This window comes from Lycium ferocissimum, chromosome 10 (assembly GCF_029784015.1).
Source record: "Lycium ferocissimum isolate CSIRO_LF1 chromosome 10, AGI_CSIRO_Lferr_CH_V1, whole genome shotgun sequence".
Taxonomy (NCBI): Eukaryota; Viridiplantae; Streptophyta; class Magnoliopsida; order Solanales; family Solanaceae; genus Lycium; species Lycium ferocissimum.
Window position 1 is genome coordinate 48,864,153 of NC_081351.1, and position 22,107 is coordinate 48,886,259.

General features: G+C 35.9%; 2 protein-coding genes across 2 annotated transcripts; both read right to left on the reverse strand.

The window, feature by feature from the left end:
* Nucleotides 1–451: 451 nt before the first annotated feature.
* Nucleotides 452–1,171, reverse strand: LOC132034981 (uncharacterized). Its single transcript, XM_059425303.1, has 2 exons — nt 767–1,171; nt 452–644 (listed from the first exon to the last, which is right to left on the reverse strand). Exons 1-2 carry the CDS (start codon nt 928–930, stop codon nt 452–454), a joined length of 357 nt encoding a protein of 118 aa, XP_059281286.1. The 5' UTR covers nt 931–1,171.
* A 1,654-nt stretch (nt 1,172–2,825) lies between these two features.
* Nucleotides 2,826–5,904, reverse strand: LOC132034169 (G-type lectin S-receptor-like serine/threonine-protein kinase At5g35370). Its single transcript, XM_059424441.1, is given in 2 exon segments — nt 2,826–3,630; nt 3,633–5,904. Coding segments are annotated over 2 exon segments (2,613 nt in total). The 5' UTR covers nt 5,578–5,904; the 3' UTR covers nt 2,826–2,962.
* Between the last annotated feature and the right edge of the window lie 16,203 nt (nt 5,905–22,107).

The following is a 22,107-nucleotide window of genomic DNA, read 5'->3' on the forward strand; positions in this document are numbered from 1 at the left end:
TCTCCATGTCCTCTTTCACTTCCCATATCTTAGTTTCTGTTTCCCAGTCCCATATTCACTTGAAAGTTGAGAATAACCCTCCGTCGCACTTTGTGTTCATACCTGAATGCTAAATGATGAATTCACCAGAAACAAGACAAAGCAAATTTTAAGGTAGTTCATTGAACCAACAAACTTGCTTGAAGAACTTATCTTTGGAGTTGTCAATGCTAGATAAGTATTAACTTCTAGGCTAATTACCATGTTTCGTAAGTTTTAGATGTTATGTTAAATGCTTTTCCGAGGGTTCCTAAAAGAGTAAAATGATCATGATAATAATCTGAAGTAATGGATGTAACTGAGGAATGATGGGCAAAGGAACTGACAAAGTTTGATCTTGTTACGGATTTGACAAGATGATTCATCTCATTGAGTTTTGTAGAAGGAAAATGCACCGGCTCAAAATTTAAGATCAGAACTGAAATGAGACTGGAAAAAAGAAATCTGGATTTACCTCTTGCGATATAATCAAGAACCCATCTGAATGAGCTGAGCTTCCAGAATTAAATACGAGAGGTTGTTTTACAGCAATGCCTGCCACCTCGACATCTAGAAATCCAAATTCGACCATCCTTTTCAAAACTCTAGCTTGGAAGATCTTTCCTCTGAGGACATCACATCAAGGTTTATGTTTCCAGACAAGCAATAAAATGCAGAAGTACCCCCATAAGAAGAAGCTACGTCCAACAGGGAAACAGTAAGTTACAAGTCTCTATGAGCTACAAACCTGCTAGAGTCCCTGAATGGTGACCGCAGCTCTGGTGCTGGTATCATTGCTGCAAGCATAGCACATTCTCCCAAGCTAAGAAGGGATATGAGCTTCCCGAAATAAAACTTTGATGCAGATTGAATACCATAAATACCATGTCCCCAATATATCTGTTCTGCCATAGGCGCTGTTAGAATTCATGCATAACAAGAAAAAAAACCAAATAGATCACATGACTTGTCATGGAGGGACAAACATGAAATATATATCCATTTGATAAGATAGTTGAAATATCATTTACTTGATGATGTTCTTTTACCAAGAAAGGTCATATTGCATTCCTTAGATTAATCTCCATCCTATGTTCCACAATCGGACCATAACCAAATTGATTTAATGAAAGAATAAATTAATATGAAGAAAGAACAAACGCAAAATGCATTTATTTTTTTCCAGTCGCTGAAGAAATTTATGAATGGAGTTGGGTAGCAATAAATGAAAATGTACTTGACCTTACACAAATAAGCACTAAAGATTGCCATTTTTGAGATTGTTCCTCTAGTGCTAAAGCCAGAATCATCTCAACAATTTTCCTCAAGAATGTGCGTTCATTCTTCAAGAAATGAGTTTTTGACAAGCTGCCACGGATAGGAAGATTATGCTGAATAAACAGAAATACATGACTTACTAGAAAAAGAATCTAACAACACAGACAAAAAGCTGCACCCTTGACCTTCCAATTAATAGAACTAAAGCAGGTAAATAATGAGAATGAAGAACATTTTACTGCAGCAGACAATATCATTTTCTAAGTAGAGAAGCAGAAAATTAAGATTGATTGTCAATATATATTTACTGTATCAGGGATAATGATGCGAAAGGCAAACAAAGAATCAGTTTATGCACTTTCAATTTGTTCTCCAAGATGCCGTCATCAGACAGGTGCTTAATTCTACTTTTTGCCAGTATCTAAGACCAAAGAGGAGATTGTAGTTTGAAAAGAAAAACGAGTAGAAATGAGAATTCGTACTCTCTCTCTCTTTCAAATAACGGAAGCATTTCAAGAAACTGAAAAATGGAAAGCTGGCAGTCACCCGAACATTAAAAGGCATTGTAATTGGCTAGATCTTTAGGTTGAAATTTCAAAAAGATGTGGTCACATATTACTTAGTGAGCATGAGAATCATGTTAAATAACGGATGCTGTAAAAACGACATTTGGTTCCTTTGGCTGGTACAGGTGGATTTCCTGCAAGTGCACCGGATGAGATTCAGAGAGGGCCAATCGGAAGTAAAGTACTCTGTGTTTAATAGAAAGGAAAAAAGGGAAATGCTCTTCGTACAACAAATCTAGGGGAAGCTCTTAGCAGCAGTAATCCATTTAGTCTTCATTTAAGTAAGAAATGGGATTATTGGATTCTTATCTGGATTGTTATAATTGTGAGGCATTTTGCACATATAAATATATAGTATAATAAATACTTCAGCATAAAGCAAGATCAGTTCCCATTTACTGGGGTTGGAGGGCGGGCGAAGGGAAAAAGGATGGTCATAGTGGAGGTGTCAGGATGAAACATACATTTCTACGTTGAATGAGGAAGTCATAAGAAGGTGCTAGCTAAGTAGCTATTTTCCAAAAGAAGAAATCAGAATATCATGAAGGTGATGCTCATCTCTTAGGGCCACCTTTCTCTCACTGCTAAAGAATTTCTAGGTCTCATTTTAATGGCTGTCAAGTTGTAGATGTTCCACACCCATCCCGTTGCTTCTTTTTTACCTAAACATACTCTGCAATTCTAATAAACCTAATGACAAAACCAAGCTATTCTTATTTTTTGAGTACTTAACATACTCAAGCATAGCATCCTCCATGCCGTTTTATAAATTCTGCCATTGAAACATCTTGCTTTTAGTATAAGCAGTATTAGTTTTTCTAATTTGTTTTGCTTGCTTTTGTCCTTTTTGGATGGAAGGACCAAGACTTGGTAGTCCGACGTAGAGACTAGGGACTGCCTTGCACCATTTACTGGACACAGACATCAAACACATTTGCTATATCCAAACAAGCTGAGACAAGATTTATGAATGGAATGTATTCCCTTTTTAGAAATTCCATTTTCATGTTTCTTCATGAGTAACCTAATATACATTTGGACTACAATTTACAGATTATCTGCACTTCACTTCTATAGAATCAAGTGGCATCAGCTAGACTCTATCTTGGACCCGAGATCTGTTGGGACGAAATATAAGAGAAGTAAGCATTAGAGACGCTCCGAGAGGTTGCATGAGAAGTATTTGCTTGCGGATATAACATGACATCAGTCTGGCCTCCAGCTTCTTCCATGGTTGATGCCTCAGCAAAACGTCGCCCGTAGAAGCGTAAAAAGTTTAGAGATTCCATTCTTGGCTCAGTCGGTGGTATCTCACCCTCCAACATGCTAACAACACTAACCATAGTTGGCCTGAGAGATGGCTCCTCATGGACACAGCACAATGCTACCCGCACAAACTTCTCAATATCTCCACCACTGACCCGCCCTTCAAGTTTTGGGTCAGCAAGTTCAAGGTACCTTCCTTGCTCATGCATCTCTAATGCAAATAAAGGGAAATAAACAAGTTCCTGTGCAGATGAAGATGATGAGTGATCTCCAGTGACAGTATCATCAAGGCTGTGACTTTGTGTTCTTGGAGAGCAGTTCTTCCTTCCACTTACAATTTCAAGGAGTACCATTCCAAAGCTATAGACATCAGTTTTGTCTGAGATTGAAGAACTTGTCAGCCATTCAGGAGCAAGGTAGCCACGAGTCCCCCTCATTGTTGTGATTAGACTGGACTGTTCTCGATTCAGCAGCTTGGAGAGGCCAAAATCAGATATTTTGCCTGAAAATTATCGTGCAAGAGAATGTTCTCTGGCTTCACATCACAGTGGACAATCTTTTGTTCACAGCCACTGTGCAAGTATGCAAGTCCGCGGGCAGAACCAAGAGCGATCTCAACCCGTTCTTGCCATTCCAGGACAGGTATATTACCAAAAAGAGTGCGATCAAGCGATCCACGGTTCATATATTCATAAACCAATAGGCGTTGTCTCTCTTGAGCACAGAAACCTTTCAACTTGACCAAGTTTATGTGGTGAATACTACCAATGATTGCAATCTCAGTACAAAAATCTCTCTGCCCTTGAATGCTTAAACTTATTATCTTCTTTACGGCAACCAGAGTATTGTCAGGGAGCACGCCCTTATATACAGCACCAAAGCCTCCTGTCCCGATCTGAGTCTTGAAATTATCAGTTGCAGCCTGAAGATGTTTGTACTCGAACCTTACAGGTAATCCTGGGATGGAGAAGGCATCCAGGTCCTCTGAATAAGGAGAACTGGGTTGGCTATTTTTGGATTTTATCTTTTCGATTGTTTGGGGTCTAGATCTTCTCCACAAAATGAAAGCCAACCCCATCAGTAGGAAGATTCCTGTGAAAGGTAAGACCACTATTGCAACTAAAGGAAAGTCTGCAGTTTCCTGATCAAAATCATCATTGTCCCCCAAGGTTGTTGAACCTCCAACCAGGATCTTAACAAATCCCAACAGATCATTGTTTCTACTTGTCCTTAACATAATTGACCCTATTTCATCTTCAAGTTTGTAACAAGAACCAGATGAGTTTGCATAGAATATCCCCAAGCATGAACAGTCTTCTGAGCAGAGATTTTGACACACGGATAAATTTGCCCCATACCTGAAGGGCTTGGTGAAATCAGTAGTGAAGTAATCCATACCAAAGCCAAGTCTTATGTACGACATGGAGGAAGAATTTGACAGATTGCTGTAGTTGGTGGAATTACAAGAAACTGGCAAAGAATTGGAACTGTCACTAGGCACACAGCTGCTTGAATTATGTGATCTAAGATTGAAGTTAGCAGGACAGGAACATTTAGGATTATCTGATAACGTGCCGGAGGTGCATACACCAAGCCCTCCACAAACATAAGGTACTCTACACCCATCCACTGGCCCAACAAAATCTTGTTTGATGTCAGGGGCAACAAAACTAAAAACTATCAACTGACCTGAATCATCCAATTTGGCAATTCGAAAAGTGGATTTTAACAAGCTCACCATTATCACAACTACAGAACCATCTTGACCAAAAAGATACAGACCTGTTTGATTGACAGACATGTATTCCACTGCAGAATTTGAATTAGCATAAGCTTTGGTTTCCATGGACAATTTCCAGTATGTCAGACCTTGCCACTGTAACATAGCATCGGAAGCAGTCAAAGAAAGCCTGTAATGACCCTTTGACAAGTCCGCACCTGATATTGCACTTGAAAGCATCATGCCTACACGCAACTTCTGTCCAATTACAATTGTATCTGTTGGATGATTAAAGCTTTCCCAAAGTGTCCCATTAAGCTGATCAAGGAGAAGGAGATTTCCAGCCTCAGCTAGCTGCATCGCGTATACTGCTAACTTTAATGGTGGAGTTGACCACTTTAAACTGCCATCTTTTTCTGTAATATTGATACCATTATTGGTCAACCTCATAATTCCTGAATTCGAAACAGGTGCATCACCATTTGCAGACCAGATAATGGTATTAGATTCAACATGGATAACACAGAAATAGAAATTAACTTGTTCAGAACCGGGATTGAAGATAGCAGCTTTGAATGTTCCATTGCGAGAAACCAAGAAACTTCCAGTGCTATCGATAAATTGGAGATTGGACGCGGTAAAGTTGGGATAGACAAATTCTGTCAACGTAAAACCAAAGACAGGAATACTGAACAAAGATAAAATGAGAAAGAATAAGATGAACTCCATATAGAGTAATGATGAAAGAAAGAACAAAAACAGCTTGGCTGGAAATTGTATAGATGAGGCTGGAATTGGTCTATTATTACTTTCTGCATTTGCTTTTTCATGCTTTCCTCTAGTGCTTAACGTTGACTACTGGATTAACTCTGTTTACACTTTACACCAACTTGATATTGATTGGTGACCAAGTAGAGATATGCGTCACATTAGGTGCTAGCAACAATTGAGCGCATAAAATATAACATTTGCAACGTCTATCTGGCATGACCGCCTGAATCCATGGTTATTAATAGTAAGAATATTGAGCACTCATGAACCATGACCTCATAATATATTCTCTAAAGTCATTATTCAAATAAAAGGTATCGTTTACTTCTACTTTTATATTCACTTGAGGTGACAACCCATTTTTTTTATTAATAAATAAGAGGGGTGGTTTTCCCACAATTCTAAAGAAATAGACACAAAGTGTGACATGTAATCCTTCTGACCAAAGACTTCTTGTAGCATACATGGAGTTATGGTCCAATAATTATTTTATTGAAGATAATTGTGCTGACAGCAACTGTTACCTGAATTAAGTCTTTGTTGAGACCCATCATACACTTGCATACATTTCTGGCTTATCTGGTCTACTGACAGCCCATTTTTTGTCTAAAATATTCTACCACTAACAGACCACTCTACTTCTAATTTAGCATGCTAGCCTTAGCAACACCCCACTAATATATCTAAACTGATAAAACAGCTACCCCCATAATAAAGGAAATTTAAAAATATATAAATGAAAGTTGCACTGCTAAATTATTTTTTCAGCTTTAGTTATCCTAGCCTCAATCCCCTTAAAAGTTAAAACAAAAATTAAAATAAAAGAAAGAGTGCTCGCTTTCTATCTTTCGGTAACAACCTCTCTGCCCCACAAAGGTAGGATAAGATCTGTGTACATCCTACCCTCTCCAGATTCAACTTGTGGGATGACACTGGGTATGTTGTTGTTGTTGTTGTTGTTGTAAGCAGTGTTTTCAGAGGCGGTTTCGGGGCGAGGCGGAGCGTACCATAAACGCTCAGGGGCGCAAATGAAAGGCGTACGTCCTAGAGTTTGGGGCATAAGTCCTGGGCGCAAAAGCGTAAGCCCCGGGGTTAAATTTGATTTTTATTGTTTTAAAGTATTTTTGCGATAAATTATGATTCTTATTATTGGTCTAATGATAATTATAGTTTATGTTATCATATTGTAGGGGTGGCAAATGGGCCATTTTGTATTCGCTTTATTATACTTAAAAGTTGTATACAAAAAATATCCTTTAAAAATAAATAGATAGGGATTTAACGGATATCAACCTGCGAGAAATAAAATACACCCCAAAAGAGTATTTAATGAATACACTGGATTGTATGAATGGATTTTCGAGATGGATCAATATTAATGAATAATAGGTAAGTTCTAACCTAAGTTAACCACCCTATTTATGGAAAATATTAAAGACCAAATCAATTCTTTACAATATTCATAACTTTAAACAAATCAAATTTCAATATTTTTTTAAAAACAAATTATAAATTTATTTTTTCAAATGAAAAAAGCTATACTCAAATTTTGACACAATGCATCCTCAATTTTCATACACAAAATTTTGACGTTAGAGAGAGAGGAGGAGAGAGATCTTTTTTAAAGCATTGAGCAAGAAAAAAATTATTTTTTAAAAAAATAAAACATAAAAAATTAATTTTAAAAATTTTTAAAATAATATTTTTTTAAAAAAAAAATTCAAAAAAAAAAAAAAAATGAAGATTCTTATATTTTGTAGTGTTATGTTTTGTAAATAAGAAAAAATATCGTTATGTTTTGTATTAAAGAGTCTTAAGTAAGTAGTTTATGTCATTTTTCTAATAATGAATGGGTCAATTTGGGCTAAAGTAATGGGTATGCTTTGGGCTACCTTGGATAAATGGGTTAAGTTGGTTTTCACAATAATAGCCCAAACTTAGCCCATCATAATTGTATGTCATGCCCAAACCCATAAAAATCTGGGCGGGTCAATTAGACTTGGGCCAAAATTGCCACCCCTATCATGTTGTAGTGATTTTTCCTCAAGATATATAAATAAATAAAGCAACTCTCATAGAAAATAACACTGCCATAAATAGTTTTTTTAAGATGATTATGCCTGAAATTGATATGACAGAGATTTCATAGCACTATGTTTCCGAAGCAACTTTATCCATTTTTTGCCATTGCACTTACACTTTTTGGCCTTTTCCTTCTTTGAATATATAAATAAAAGTGAGTGCAAATATTAGTTGAGGTCGGGAAGGACTAATAGATCTGGCGAATGATGATGAAGTGAATGAAGATTTCATTTTGAAGATTGTCTAGACTATTATCATTTTTTGTGTTGTTACCTTTCTCAATTAATATTTGCAATAAATCTTTTTATATTATTGGTGATTTATCTGAATTTATTTGCAGAATTTCAATGAAAACTGTAATTTTGCTTATTTTTTAGTAATAAAATTATAAAATTGAAGAGAATGAGACATACGCCCCATAGATCAATGAGACTTATGGCCCGTGTCTCGAGACTTACGCCTCGCTCCGTGCGGGGTAAAACGCCTCGCCTGGCGCCCCCGCCTCTTAAAACACTGGTTTCTAGTGCTCGCTTTCTCTTTTCTGAAGGCAGAAGGAACTCTAGACCTTAACTTTTACCTGCAGCTAACTGCCAAAATGAAGATTATCCAGAGAGCTTATTACAAAAGAAGGGATTTCTATATTGTATAGTTGCCCACCAAAATAATAGCTAACAAATGTATGTTTTTTGTATATTAATTGTAGATACAAAAAATTTATAAATTTTATACATAATTAATGTATATTGACTAGCGGTTGTAATTATTTCTTTTTTTTTGCGCGGATTGCCCTTCATTTGGGGTGGTCTTTAATTTTTGTCCTTCAAATTGGTGGTCTTTAAGTTTGCCCCTCAAAATTGGTCGCCTTTATCTTTTGCCCTCTACCTTTGCAAATCTAAAGCAGAATTTGCAAAGACAGAGGACAAAAATTAAAGACCACCAATTTGAGGGACAAAAATTAAAGACCACCCCCAGCGAAGGACAAACCTGCAAACTGCCCTAATTATTTTAACCAAGCCCAAAGTGATCTTGCGTTTGGGCTTTGGGCCTGCTCGTCTGGGTAGCCTATGGGCCAGCAACCCTGGCCTGGTTGTTTAAAGTTTAAGAGAAAATTACATCATAAGTCACAGTATTACAATTAAGCACGTAAATAGCATAACTTTTTAAATTCTTCAAAAAGAACATTGTTTATTACATTTATACATATTGAAGAAATATTATATGGAAAAAAAGTCCCCCTAAATCAGGGATTAGATTATAGTATCATTTATCCCCTTTTTATTGTCATTATCTCTCTTCTTTAACTAAACATCTATCTTTCTTGCTTCTATCTCTTCTTCAACAAATTAATACATTCTCCATCTACAATTGCTCATCTCTCCATTCATTTCCATTTTTCCTTCTTGATAGTATCGAGTTACAAAGGATTACGTTAGACTAAATATATTTAATGTATGAAGGCTTGATGACTTTAGAATCCAACCACGGTATCATCCACATGTACATGATAATACCTTCAATATACAGAATATAATTTATTAGACAATGTATAATAAAATTATACGAGGTATATAAAATTCTATATAGTGTATAATCAAATTATGTGAGTTATATATAATTTATTATAAAAAGTGTAATAAATTATACAAATATTATTCTATGTATAACATTTTTATCAACCTACATAAAATAAAATTTAACACGAAAATTATTATATTGTGTTCACATCCTGTTCCCCACCATGTTATTCATGGAACAATGAAAGAAGATGAGAATAAGGAGGAAGTAGAGAAGGTAAGGAAAAAACGTTGGGAATACGATCTTGTGAAGTTAGTAGGAAACGGTAAAAAAATAGTTATACTATGAACATAAAAATAGGGATTGGGTACGTAAATATTATTGGATTATTGTGTACTTACGTTTTTTCCCAAAGTTTAAACTCCATCAAGCATACAAAATTACACATTTTTATGACTAATACTCCCTGGGTAATTTGCATTTTGTCCTTATTTTTATTTTTATCCTTTTCTTTTTTTCAAAAAACTTTTTTTTTTAATTACATAGGGGACAGGAGAAGGAGAAATGGGGGGAAGGGATTACAGTGTGGGGATTCGAATTCTTACCAACAAGGTGAAAGTTCAGATATCCAACCAACTGAGCTACTAAGATCCCTATAATTTTTGCCCTTCAAATGGGCTGGTCTTTAATTTTTGCTTTTCAAAATCGAATTTATGTCTATGCATCATAATATCCACAAGTTATGTCAGCGCCCTTAAAGAACTTATGCGACATTTTTTTATGGTCCAAACTGAATGAATTTTTCAAAGCCCAAACATGTATCAATTAAATTTTTCCAAAATTATCCTCCCCTTTAAACAGGTCTTCCAAAGAGTCCAATATTGACTATCTCTCGTTTTAAGAAAAGTACGAAGAAGCAAAAGAGTAATATTGATAAATTACCTTTGATTAATATTTTTAATTAACTTTCTTAAGGAGCATGTCAAACACTAAAAATTCAAAATTCATTTATTTTAGAACGGAGGATTAATATGAATAAGCAACCATTTGAATGCTCATTGAGACATAACAACAAAGAACCTATCTGCATACTTCATACCTGTTGAGGAATAGTACTACCGCCACCACGAGACGAGAGTGACAAAACAGCACGACCAACGCCAACTGGATCAACCCCAAAATGTCGAAAAAAGCGTCTATCCTCGTACTCAACAACAGCTCGGATCAAATCCCGAGGACAAATGTTCACCATCAGCTCCAACTCAGCTTGTTTAGAAAATGCGACTAGTCGTGTCCATCTTTGAGGAAATTCAGGAACAAGAACTGTGGAAACAATACGAAGGGCAAGAAGAGCTAACGAAAACGTTATAAGAATGAAACATTTTGTCATAAAAGAATGTGGTTTTTCGGGGAAGGACTGAGTGTTGTAGGAATGTTGAGAGAAGTAAAGTTGGAAATGTGAGTAATTATTATGGTTGTAAAGAGAGAGTTTAGGAAAGTGGATAAATGGGTTGAATTTCTTGAATAAGTGTGCATTGGTGGTGAGTATTTTTTGGTTGTGTTGTGGGATTATAAGTGTTGCTTGATTGAGGAAGGCTACTGAAGTCATCTTCTAAGGGAAATTCAAAGTCTCATTTCACAAAGCAACTCTTGTTATTATAGCGGCCAACACTCTTTAGGAAGACCTGAATACAAATTTAATAATCCCTCCGTCCAGAGGCGGATCTAAGATTTAAATTCTTAGGGTTCAACCTTTTAAATTTTTTAGCATTGAACCATTATATTTCTAAAGTTATGGGTTCATATCTACTATTTATTGTAAATTTAGTAAATTTTTACATATAAATTTGTACACCGCATTGAAAGTTTGGGGTTCAATTGAACCCCATATTATAATGCTCCATCCGCCCCTGCCTCCGTCCCAATTTACTTGATATAGTTTGACTGGACATGGAGTTTAAAAAAATAAAGAGAGACTTTTAAATCTTGTGGTCTAAAGTAACCAAGGATATTTGTGTGGTTGTAAAAGGTAAAGTTTAAAGTTAAATTATTGTCAAATAAGGAAATGTGTCATTCTTTTTGGGACATACTAAAAAGAAAAATGTATCACATAAATTAGGACAAAGTGAGTACTAGTTTATGGCTTTTGACTTATTTTTGTTATTTTAACTTAAAATAAATGCTTAAAATCACTTTTTTACTTTACCCAACACGATAAAAGTGCTTAAAAGCTATTTTGGCTTAAAATCACCTAAAATAAGTCGATCCAAACAGGCTCTAGGTGGCCTAAGGCTTTAAATTAGCATGAATCTGTTGTGTGATTTTTGTTTAAATTTTTTCCTTTCCTCCCTTTCTTTAACTTTTTCTCTTTTTCTTTTCTCTTAATTTGTTTTGGGAAAAGAAAAATTAGAAGCCTCTCTCACGTTTGCCTTTGTAACACTAACTTCCCTTCATGTTTGTATCGTTTACCTTTCTTATTTTAATCAACTTGTAACAATTACTTTATTCTACTTATTATAAATGGAAAAAATAAAACTGGACTGATCTGTCCTCCCTAAGATTACGCTCTTTTAATTAATTAATTTTTATCAATACTTCCTTTATGAAATTCTTATAAGCTGAAAACAAAATATGCCAAAAGTGTTGTTCAGTTATTTATGAAGTTGAATAAATTGAGGTTATCAGAGATTGTTGTGAGCAATTTTGGCATTTCAAGTGAAGTAAGGTTTGTATTGTTTGATGCAAGTGAGACTTTAACTCTTAATATTTTCATCAAAAAACATATTTTATGTGTAGCTTATATGCATCTAAACGAGTGAGTTTGTATGTGGGGCATGCATGAGCTAGATTAGTTCGATTTAAAGTATCAAACATAGACCATGAGGGTCCTAGTATGTGTATTTACAATGTTTTGATACTTTCATTATATGTTTGTGATATCTACTGGAGTAGTTGTCACGACCCAACTAGGGGCCATGACGGGTACCCGGAGCTGACTACCGAGCACAGCTTAATATACTGACTAACATACTCGACCTGAGCATATATCATTCTCAACACAAACTTATCGTGAGACAGTCACCAAACATCTCCCAAAACATATATAAGCATAGGCCCATAAGGCTGCACAACACATATAATGGAGGAGTCACATAACACCTACAACCCACACATAAGTATCTACGAGCCTCTAACTGAATTACTGAAGTCATAAAGATGGGACAGGACCCCGCCATGCCCCTAATATGTACACAAAAGAATATACCAATAGGTTGCACCTCCGCAGTAGTGGGGTGCTCCTATACAACCGCCGAAAGTGCTCAAGCGCCTACGTCGTCTCCCCGTCTACTGTGGGCGTGAAACGGCGTTCATAAAGAAAAGGACGTCGCACGAACAATGTCGAGTATGTAAGGAATACATGATAACATAATAAGGAAATATAGAAAGCATAAGAAGAAAAGATAACTGTAACTGCTTGCCTCTTAAGGCGGAGTCATGCATGCTTACTTTTACCCTTAAACATATCACATATAGATGCGTAAACTGTCTGAATCAATAACATCATTAGCCCGCGTCCGAGGTAACCATCTCACGCCGCCCACTAGTGGTGCTACCCGTGCCATATAGACACGGTGTAATCATCTATAAGTTGCCCGCCTTAGCGGTGCTGCCCGACCATATAGGCACGGTGTAATCTTATATATACATAAGCCAATGCATGCATGGGAGCTCAAATAAAAGCTATCAATCTATCGGAGTGACGTAAGGTCGGGAACCTCCGATTACATTATGGAACATTATCATCGCTATGCCTCGCCTCGAAAGAACTAATATCATGAGGTGAGGCAACAACAAGGAATAACATCAATGAAATCGTAGACATAGGATTATCAATCTCATGAACGCATCATTATCATCATCATTATCATGGAATATATCTCATCTCTATCTCATAAGGAGCTCTTAAGGATCTTTGACTTTCATCTTTAAGGATGTATGAAGGTCATGGGAATATAGGGAAGAAATCACAATGTAAGAGTCATGCCTTTGAAAGAAGGGCAATAGCCTCACATACCTTTATATCTCTTTAACTCTATCGTCTATTTGTTTGCCTTTCAAGCTCGCGATTCTACCTTTAAGAGAATTTGCACTAAGATTAGACAACCGAAAACATACTTAAGCTTAAGCTAAAGCAACTAAGAGTTAATGATAATTTGGCGACATTTCCTTTGTTTCGACAACTTCTTCCATAAAATAAGACAACTCCCAAACATCAATAAGAACACCCATAATAACATAATCAATAAATTCTTCAAGTTAAACATCGTTTACTTCTCCAATCCACCTTCAAAGTCATCCATAACCATACCTATAATACAACATCATATTTATTCTTCACATAACACCCTATTCATCCCCATACAGTACTCCTTTAACATCATTTATATTATTCATCACAAAATTGTACTCATAACATGTCAAGAACTATAATTCAAGTCAAGTCACTATTCAAGAATATCACTATTTCCATATTTGCACTCTATATTCTTCTTCCTTCCATAATCCAAGTCTTTTAACCACTCAATGTTCTTAATAAAATGAATTAAACATAAAACTCACCTTTGATGGTGTAGGAATGGACTTTGGGTGAAAATACCTCACTTGGAGAAAACCCTACTTCAACACAAAAGGGTTTCTTGATCTCTGCAAACCCTAGTGAGCATCCATACACTTGATTTTTACTAATTCTTGGTGTTTACTCCTTGATTTCCCTTGGATATATGATAATATGGTATGAGGAATATTCTAGAGCTTCCAAGACTTAGAGAGAAAGAGAAATCTGAAAATTATGGGCAAGGGTCGTCTATTTATAGCTGACACCAGAAAATTCCAGAGAGGCGGTTCGACGGCCCGTCGACTGGCTCCATCGACTCGCGCCTGCAAATGTTTGATTGCAGAAACGCAGGGACGGTACACATCGACGGTTCGTCGACATGTCGATGGCCCGTCGACCGTGACTGGTGCCTGCAGACTTTTCTGATTCAGTTCAGATTTCAGCGATTTGATCCGTTCAGCTTATAGGCCCGTAAATTACCAGAAACACCTGCTGGTACATTTGTCCATTGGGTAAGACACTCTCTGCCTTAACTTTCTCCAATGAGCTCTCCTCTCTCTCCTCAAGTGTCTTTGGAATCCTAATTAGAATCAGTAAGTATCCCTTCTTTCTTGTAGGGATGCCATAACCACCTTAACTTACGTTAGTCTATTTACCGCGCAACAACCCAAAATTCCGAGGCGTAACAGTAATACTTTAGCATATTTTATCGCTCCAGTTAGCATCGAACAGTGTCTATGCAGTAGGCAAGATGTGTCACTTGGTCAGCTAGTAGTTCTATATTATTAAATCAGTAACGGGAAAGATGTCTAGTCGATGCACTATGTCAAGCGGGCCAAACATGAACCAATGCTCTGAAGATGGGTAAGAGACGTCAGTGAGCAGACCCAATGCACCATGCAAGTTGTCAACAATCACCAGCAGTCTTACAGCTTTATTAATTTACCCACAACAATGTTATCATGTTTACTTTGTTTAATTGTATTCATGATATATGATTTTTGTTGCATACTTATATATCGATTTTATATCCTATGCCTTAATTGTTTGTTAAATTATGCAACTTTTAAAGACTGGTCCCGGGCGCAAAATGAGAAGGTAAATCAGTGATCTTGTTGGCTCCTTTAGACTTACAATTAATGTGTTTTGCATGTCCGAGAGAGGCTGATCTGGCTATCAAGCAGAGATTCCAGCTAGTACCAATTCTACCAGCTGAGGTGAGCCGTCAGTGGCGGACGCACATGGTTGCAAGCGGTGTCATTCGACACTGTTACTAGAAAAAGTTACTACAGTAATTATTTATATGGGTAAAAATAAAGAAATGAACGTAACGAATAAAATGATTGACAAACTAAGGTCGTTAGACAAGCAATAATTAATGGTGTTGTTATCTTGTTGAAAGGTCGCAGGTGAGCGATTGAGACTTTTTTCTTATTTTCTAAAGTCAAATTTCAAAACACAATTCAGCCATTTTCCAAGGAAAAACAAAAGGTAACAACAAATACAATCATGAAAACATATTATTAGGAGTAATTCAGCCTAAGAAACAAAAAAAAAATAGGGGAAAAAATCTTTTTAATGATATTTCCAAAAAGCATGTTGTTCTCCACACTCTCCTTTCTTAACCTCCAATGAGCTGATAGACTACTAATTTTTTTTTAGTGAAACAAAAGTATATTTCATAGATATTCTTTGAGATTAGTGTTAATAAGTATGATTATCCTCAGATCTTCTATCACCAAAGAAAATGTCATTATTATCTTATTTACTTTGATTCCACTAAGTTAACTATTTTTGCTACAAACACAAATAAAATAATTGAACTTAGTGCTCTACTTGATTTTGCTTTCCTTTGATTCAAAGGAAAAAAGGCGTGGAGCTTAAATAACTCACTCAGCGCTTGCAATGTAAATTTGTTTTATCTTTTTGCTTTGAAATGGAATGTGAAAATATAATTTTTTTCATAATTTAAAAAGGGACAAGTACATAAGTAGTCCGGTGAAAATATTGACAACTGAATGACCACATAAAATCAAAAGACATATTGTAGCCAAAATTTACATTATCTTATATATTTATTATACACTTTCATATAATATATATCCACATTATATACATTTTATCAGTACCCACCGTAGCCACGGTAATCCTCCATGCTCTTTTTCTATAAATTTGTGTGTAATAAATGTATATTAAATGCATGATCAATATATACTCATTGTATAATGTATACACACTAATTATACATATATTATTAAATTACTATATACATATTATGCATGTTTTGGGGATATTTTTGTAATGAACACAACCCAACAATGGGATTGATCTGGAGAGATACAAAAATGGAGCATCTTCATCGATTGCCCACCACCGTAGCACCGGCTGATCACCGCTAGTTCACACTGTTGCTCCACCTCTCCACCGTGAATCACCACTCAACATACCACGGTAACCTCTCCACCTTACCACCTCTGTTTCCAGTATTTTTTTATCAGATCCAGTTAATTTTCAGTTAGATCTGAAAGTTTTAAGTGTGTATCTTGTGAGATTCACAGTAGTGTGACGATGTGAGGGATTGTTTACCCGTAAAATATTGCAGTTGAATTTGTATGCGTGGTTTATGGACACGCAGATCAGATGACCAGATTGATAAGATAATGAATAAAAATGAATTAAAACAACAATGAAAGATAATTTAAATAGAAAACAAGATGAGCCTGGATCCCGGAGACTCCGTGGAATCTAGTTTTCGGAGAAATTTCCTGAGCAAGCTTGAAAATATCCTTAAGAACAAGAACTCAAATGAAACTACTAAGTGCTTTACTTGTTGAATCAGAATGTGTGAGTGAAGCCCTCTATAAATAGCTGACATATGAGAAACACGATCAATTAATCACGCCCTCTTAATTATCAAATAAATGTCTGTGATAATGGGTAAATAATCTTTGGAGGGATCTGTAACCTTTAATTATAACGGTCTCCCGCGAATCCTTCTCGCTGCGAACATGGCACATGAGTAGTCTGACCCCAATCATGTTTCTCCAGATTCTCGCCTCCGTCTCCGGAGGCTGCCGACAAAACGAGACCTTCGACTGGCCACACATGCTTGATCGATGTCTCTTACTTGTTGACTCACATCTGATCTATCGCTACTGCCACGTGTCAACACCTGATACGACCACTTCACTTTTCTAGATTTTACCCAATATAGGAGGAGATAAAGGAAAGGGGATGCAAGTAGACACTAATTTACACAATCTTCATTCGTACACTATATTTTCAAAGATTTATTAGTCAATAAAGCTGTTATTTTTCACCATTCGTGAATTCTAAACTTGAATAGGGTTAAACTAAAATCCAGAAAAGTATTGAAAAAAAGAACACGGTGGCAGAGATTGAAGTACAAGAAGAAGAAGAAAATGAGGTGAAGGAGAAATAGAAGAGAAGATGTGTTTGTTAGAATGTGATAAGTAAAAGGATAAGAGAACTTAGCCTCTGGATTATGGAACGAGGACGAGAAGGGGACATCGAGCCAGCTTTTTAAAAAAAAAGAAAAAAAAATTCTCTTTTATCTGGGCTTTCTTGTCGGTGGGTCATAACTTGAGAATAGAATGGGCCTAAGGTATATTTTGGGTCTAATAGTCCAAAGATAGACCATTACTTTTTCTGGCAGCAACACTGTGTCCTTTTCTCATTTAAAAAGTGTAAGGGGTTTAGTAATAAAATGTTAAAAGGTTGAACTCATAATATTTAAAGCATGGATCCATCTCAATTATTGTGCTTGTTACGATGATTTGGTTATAGTTACTTGATTGTTGATTTTCTTAAATGTCGACACTACTTATACTCAACTTCGACACTTATCTTTTTTGTTATTTTTTTGTCTTTTCTTCTTATTTTTCTACTAATATAAATGTCGACACTACTTATACTCAACCTCTCTCACCTTTACCTTTGTAACACTAACCTCCCCTCACATTTTTATGATTACGTTTACCTTCCTTATTTTAATCAACCTGTAACAATTATTTTATTTTACTTATAAATGGAAAAAAAAAAACTTGACTGATATGTCCTGTCTAAGATTATGCTCTTTTAATTAATTAATTTTTATCGATACTTCCTTTTTATGAAATTCCTGTAAGCCGGAAACAAAATATGCCAAAAGTGTTTTTCAGTTATTTATGAATTTGAATAGATTGAGGTCATCAGAGACCGTTGTGATTAGTTTTGGCATTTCAAGTGAAGGTTTGTATTGTTCGATGCAAGTGAGACTTTAACTCTTAAATTATTTGATTTTCATCAAAAACATATTTTATGTGTTGCTTATATGCATCTACACGATCTAGTTTGTATATGGGGCAAGCATGAGCTAGATTAGTTAGATTTAAAGTATCAAACATAGACCATGAGGATCCTAGTATGTGTATTTACAAAGTTTTGATACTTTCATCAATTTCATTATATGTTTGTGATATCTATTGGAGTAGCTCTTTAGCATATTTTATTACTCCAGTTAATATAACACTGTCTATGTAGTAGGCACGATTTGTCACTTGGTCAGCTAGTAGTTCTATATTATTAACTCAGTAATAGAAAAGATAGTTGATGCACCGTGTCAAGCGGGCCAGACTGTGAGCAGAGCCAATGCACCGTGTCAAGCGGGCCAGCAATGTTGTCAGCAGTCTTACAGCTTTATTAATTTACCCACAACAATGTTATCATGTTTACTTTGTTTAATTGTATTCATGATATATGATTTTTGTTGCATACTTGTATATCGATTTTATATCTTATGCCTTAATTGTAATGACCCGCTAGGTTTTTATGGGGGCTTTGATCATTTTACCCTTGCTGGTACCCTCCCAAAGATAGAAATGAGCTAATAATAACTCAAAGATGTAGAAGTCTAAAAACTGAAATTTGAATTGTTTGTTGTTCTTTGTGTTTTGTTGAAAAACCCAAGCTACTGGTCAGTATGGACCGCTGCAGTGGTAGTGGTGCCGCTGTAGCGAGTCCGCCGTAACGGGTAGGTGGCCGCCGCTGCGGGGGCGAGAAAAGTTAATGAGGTCCGCCATAGTGGGACCTTTCCCGCTATAGCGGGACAGTTGTAGCGAAAAAGTCGACCGCTGCAGCGGTCGATGGGAGGAAGAATCAGCGTTTTATATTCCTTATTCCGAATCCATTCCCCACATAACTCCAAACAGTGTCCAAGAACACTTGTGGAGATCTCTAAGGTTAGGGCTAAAATACTCTTGAAAGTTAAGTCTCAACCCTTTACTTGGTTCATTCCATCATTAGTTTAAGTTCCATGACTAGTTTAAGGCTCTCTAATGGTGAATGCAAGGACTAAAACCCTAGAACTTAAGAAAACCCTTCAATAATGAATGGGTTAGTGATTTTATTGTGTTTATTCATCTAAAGTTATAGATTATTATTTCCTAGGGTGCGAATTCAAGTTCTAATGGATGAGAATGGTGTATTGAGACTTAGGGTTTCACAAAAATGGTAACTTTAGCATAAAAACTGCTTGTAAAAGGGTTGAATTGATTAAAAACCCATGAATTAGAATAGTATGATCATTAGGAGAGAGGTAATGATGAGTTTATCATAAGTGAATGTTCAACCAATTGGAAAGAGTAAAAATAAGTGGGTTTCCCTTTTCAAATTGTTGCATTGTTTGAGTAGATGATTCAAATACTCATGTAGCACTATATTTCTAGACTTTGAACATTTTGAGGCGTTGCGGAAGGGAAAGCTCACGTGGAATAGCTTGTTAGGTCTCCGGACATAAAACAAATTTCGTGTACGGAAATTAATAACTGCAATCACGAAACAAATGTAAAGAAAAATGATTTTCTTAATCAAACTTGTGAGTACAACTCTACAACGGAGGAGCCGCCCCCACCAAGCAGGCGGCCACGGGTCATAACGCATTCATCCATTTAGGCCCGGCTAGGAACACGTGGATGAACTCGGCTCGGTATAATTACCCCTCGATTCTCTTTCTATGACTACTCGAAAGAAAGCTGATAGATGAGATTGGATGAAAGGGGACTGACATGAAATTCAAGTAGTTGTCTGGTGGTTGGAAATTCCTAAGTTTGATATTAATTAATTGTTATGTGATGAACTATTATGATATGATAAAGAAGAAGTTAATGAATACTCTTCTTGTTGACTTGGAGTAATCCCTTATTCATGCTATTGGTGAATTGATTCTTGAGTCTTGATATGACTTGTGGCATGGTGACTTACGTTCCTTGATGTTGATTCATTGATTGTTCATATTCCTTATTGATTGTTGGGAACGGAAGTACATTGAGATGAGAAAGAACATATAAATATGAAAAGGCACATTTGACAGGGGGTGAGGATGTGGCCTAGTTATGGGCTCGTGATCCGAGGACAGTTCCGGAGCGAGTGGTACATGGACACTATGGGTCCCCTGCAGGTCATGGCTATTTGGGGAAACAATACCATTTAGCATATGTGTACAGATATGTGACAAAGTTGAGATAATTTGTGAGTTACAGTTGTTTTAGTGATGACATGGGTTGAGTTACTTTTATTGATTGCTGTTTGTGCGGGCTTATCTTATTTCGGTGTTGGATGATTCTTGTTGATAAATTCATATGGTTTTGTGCTGTTGTGCCTATATGTCTATTCTATTGATTTTATGCATGATACTAATCTTAGTCAGCCTATGATATCTACCGGTACATAGTGTTTATACTAATACTACCTTGCTGCATTCTTTTGAGTGCAAATTGTGATCCAGAGACATCTACTAGACCTCGTATTTAGCGTGAGGCCAGTTTCCGACAGATTTGAGGGTGAGCTCCTATCCATGCCAGGCTGCCTGAAGATCTTCTCTTGCTGATGTCTACTTTCATTCCAGACATTACTTATGCTATTTCAGACAGTTTATGTTTAGAGTCCTTGTACGATGAATTTTGAATTTTGGGGTTGTAATAGTTAGAGTTCAGTAATCGTTATTTATTTATGCCATGATTAGACGTTTTGGGTGGTTATTATAATTGTTATATCCTTGACTTGTCTAAAAGTGGTTAATTAATTGGTAATCGGTTGGATAGTTGGTTAAGTAGATGGTTCGCCCACTAGGGGATTTATGTGGGTGCCACTCACGGCTACTTGGGTCGTGACAAAGATTGTTTGTTAAATTATGCAATTTTTAAAGACTTGTCCCATGGGTAAAATGAGAGGGTAAATCAACAATCTTGTTGGCTTCTTTAGACTAACAGTTAATGTGTTTTGCATGTCCGAGAGAGGGTGATTGAGCTATCAAACAGTGATTCTAGCTAGTACTAGTTCTATTAGCTGAGGTGAGCCATCAGTGGCGGACGCATATGGTTGCAAGGGGTGTCATTGACAATGTTGCTAGAAAAATTTAGTACTAATTATTTATAAATAAAGAAATGAACATAACGAATAAAATTATTACAGGATGACACCACTTGACAAACTGAGGTCGCTAGCCGAGCAATAATACTATTGTTATTTTGTTGAAAGGTCGCATGTTCAATTCCTGCACTTGGGACATTTTTCTTATTTTCTAAAGTCAAACCCCAAAGCACAATTCAGCCAATTTTCAAGGAAAAACAAAAATAATAACAAATACAATCATGAAAACATATTATTAGGAGTAATTCAGCCTAAGAAATAAAAAAAATAGGGGAAAAAAAAGAAAGAAGCTTTTTAGTGATATTTCCAAAAAGTATGTTGTTCTCCACACTCTCCTCCTAACCTCCAACGAGCTAATAGGCGAGTAATTTTTATTTTTTTTTTAGTGAAAAACAGTATATTTTATAGATATTCTTTGAGATTAGTGTTAGCAAGTAGTGATTTTAGATTTTGCAATGTAAATTTGTTTTACCTTTTTGCTTTGGAATGGAATGTGAAAATATAATTTTTTTCAGAATTTAAAAAGATACAAGTACCTAAGTAGTCCGGGTGAAAATATTGACAATCGAAAGACCACATAAAATCAAAGGACATATTGTAGCCAAAATATACATTATACACAATATACATTTATTATACACTTTCATACACTTTCATACAATATATATATATATATATATATATATATATATTAAAATTTTATCAGTACCCACCGTAGCCACTGTAATCCTTCACGCTCATCTTTCTGCATAATTTGTTTGTAATAAATGTTATTTTCAGTATTTTTCGGTCAGATCCGGTTAATTTTCAATTAGATCTGAAAGTTTTAAGTGTGTATCTTGTGAGAT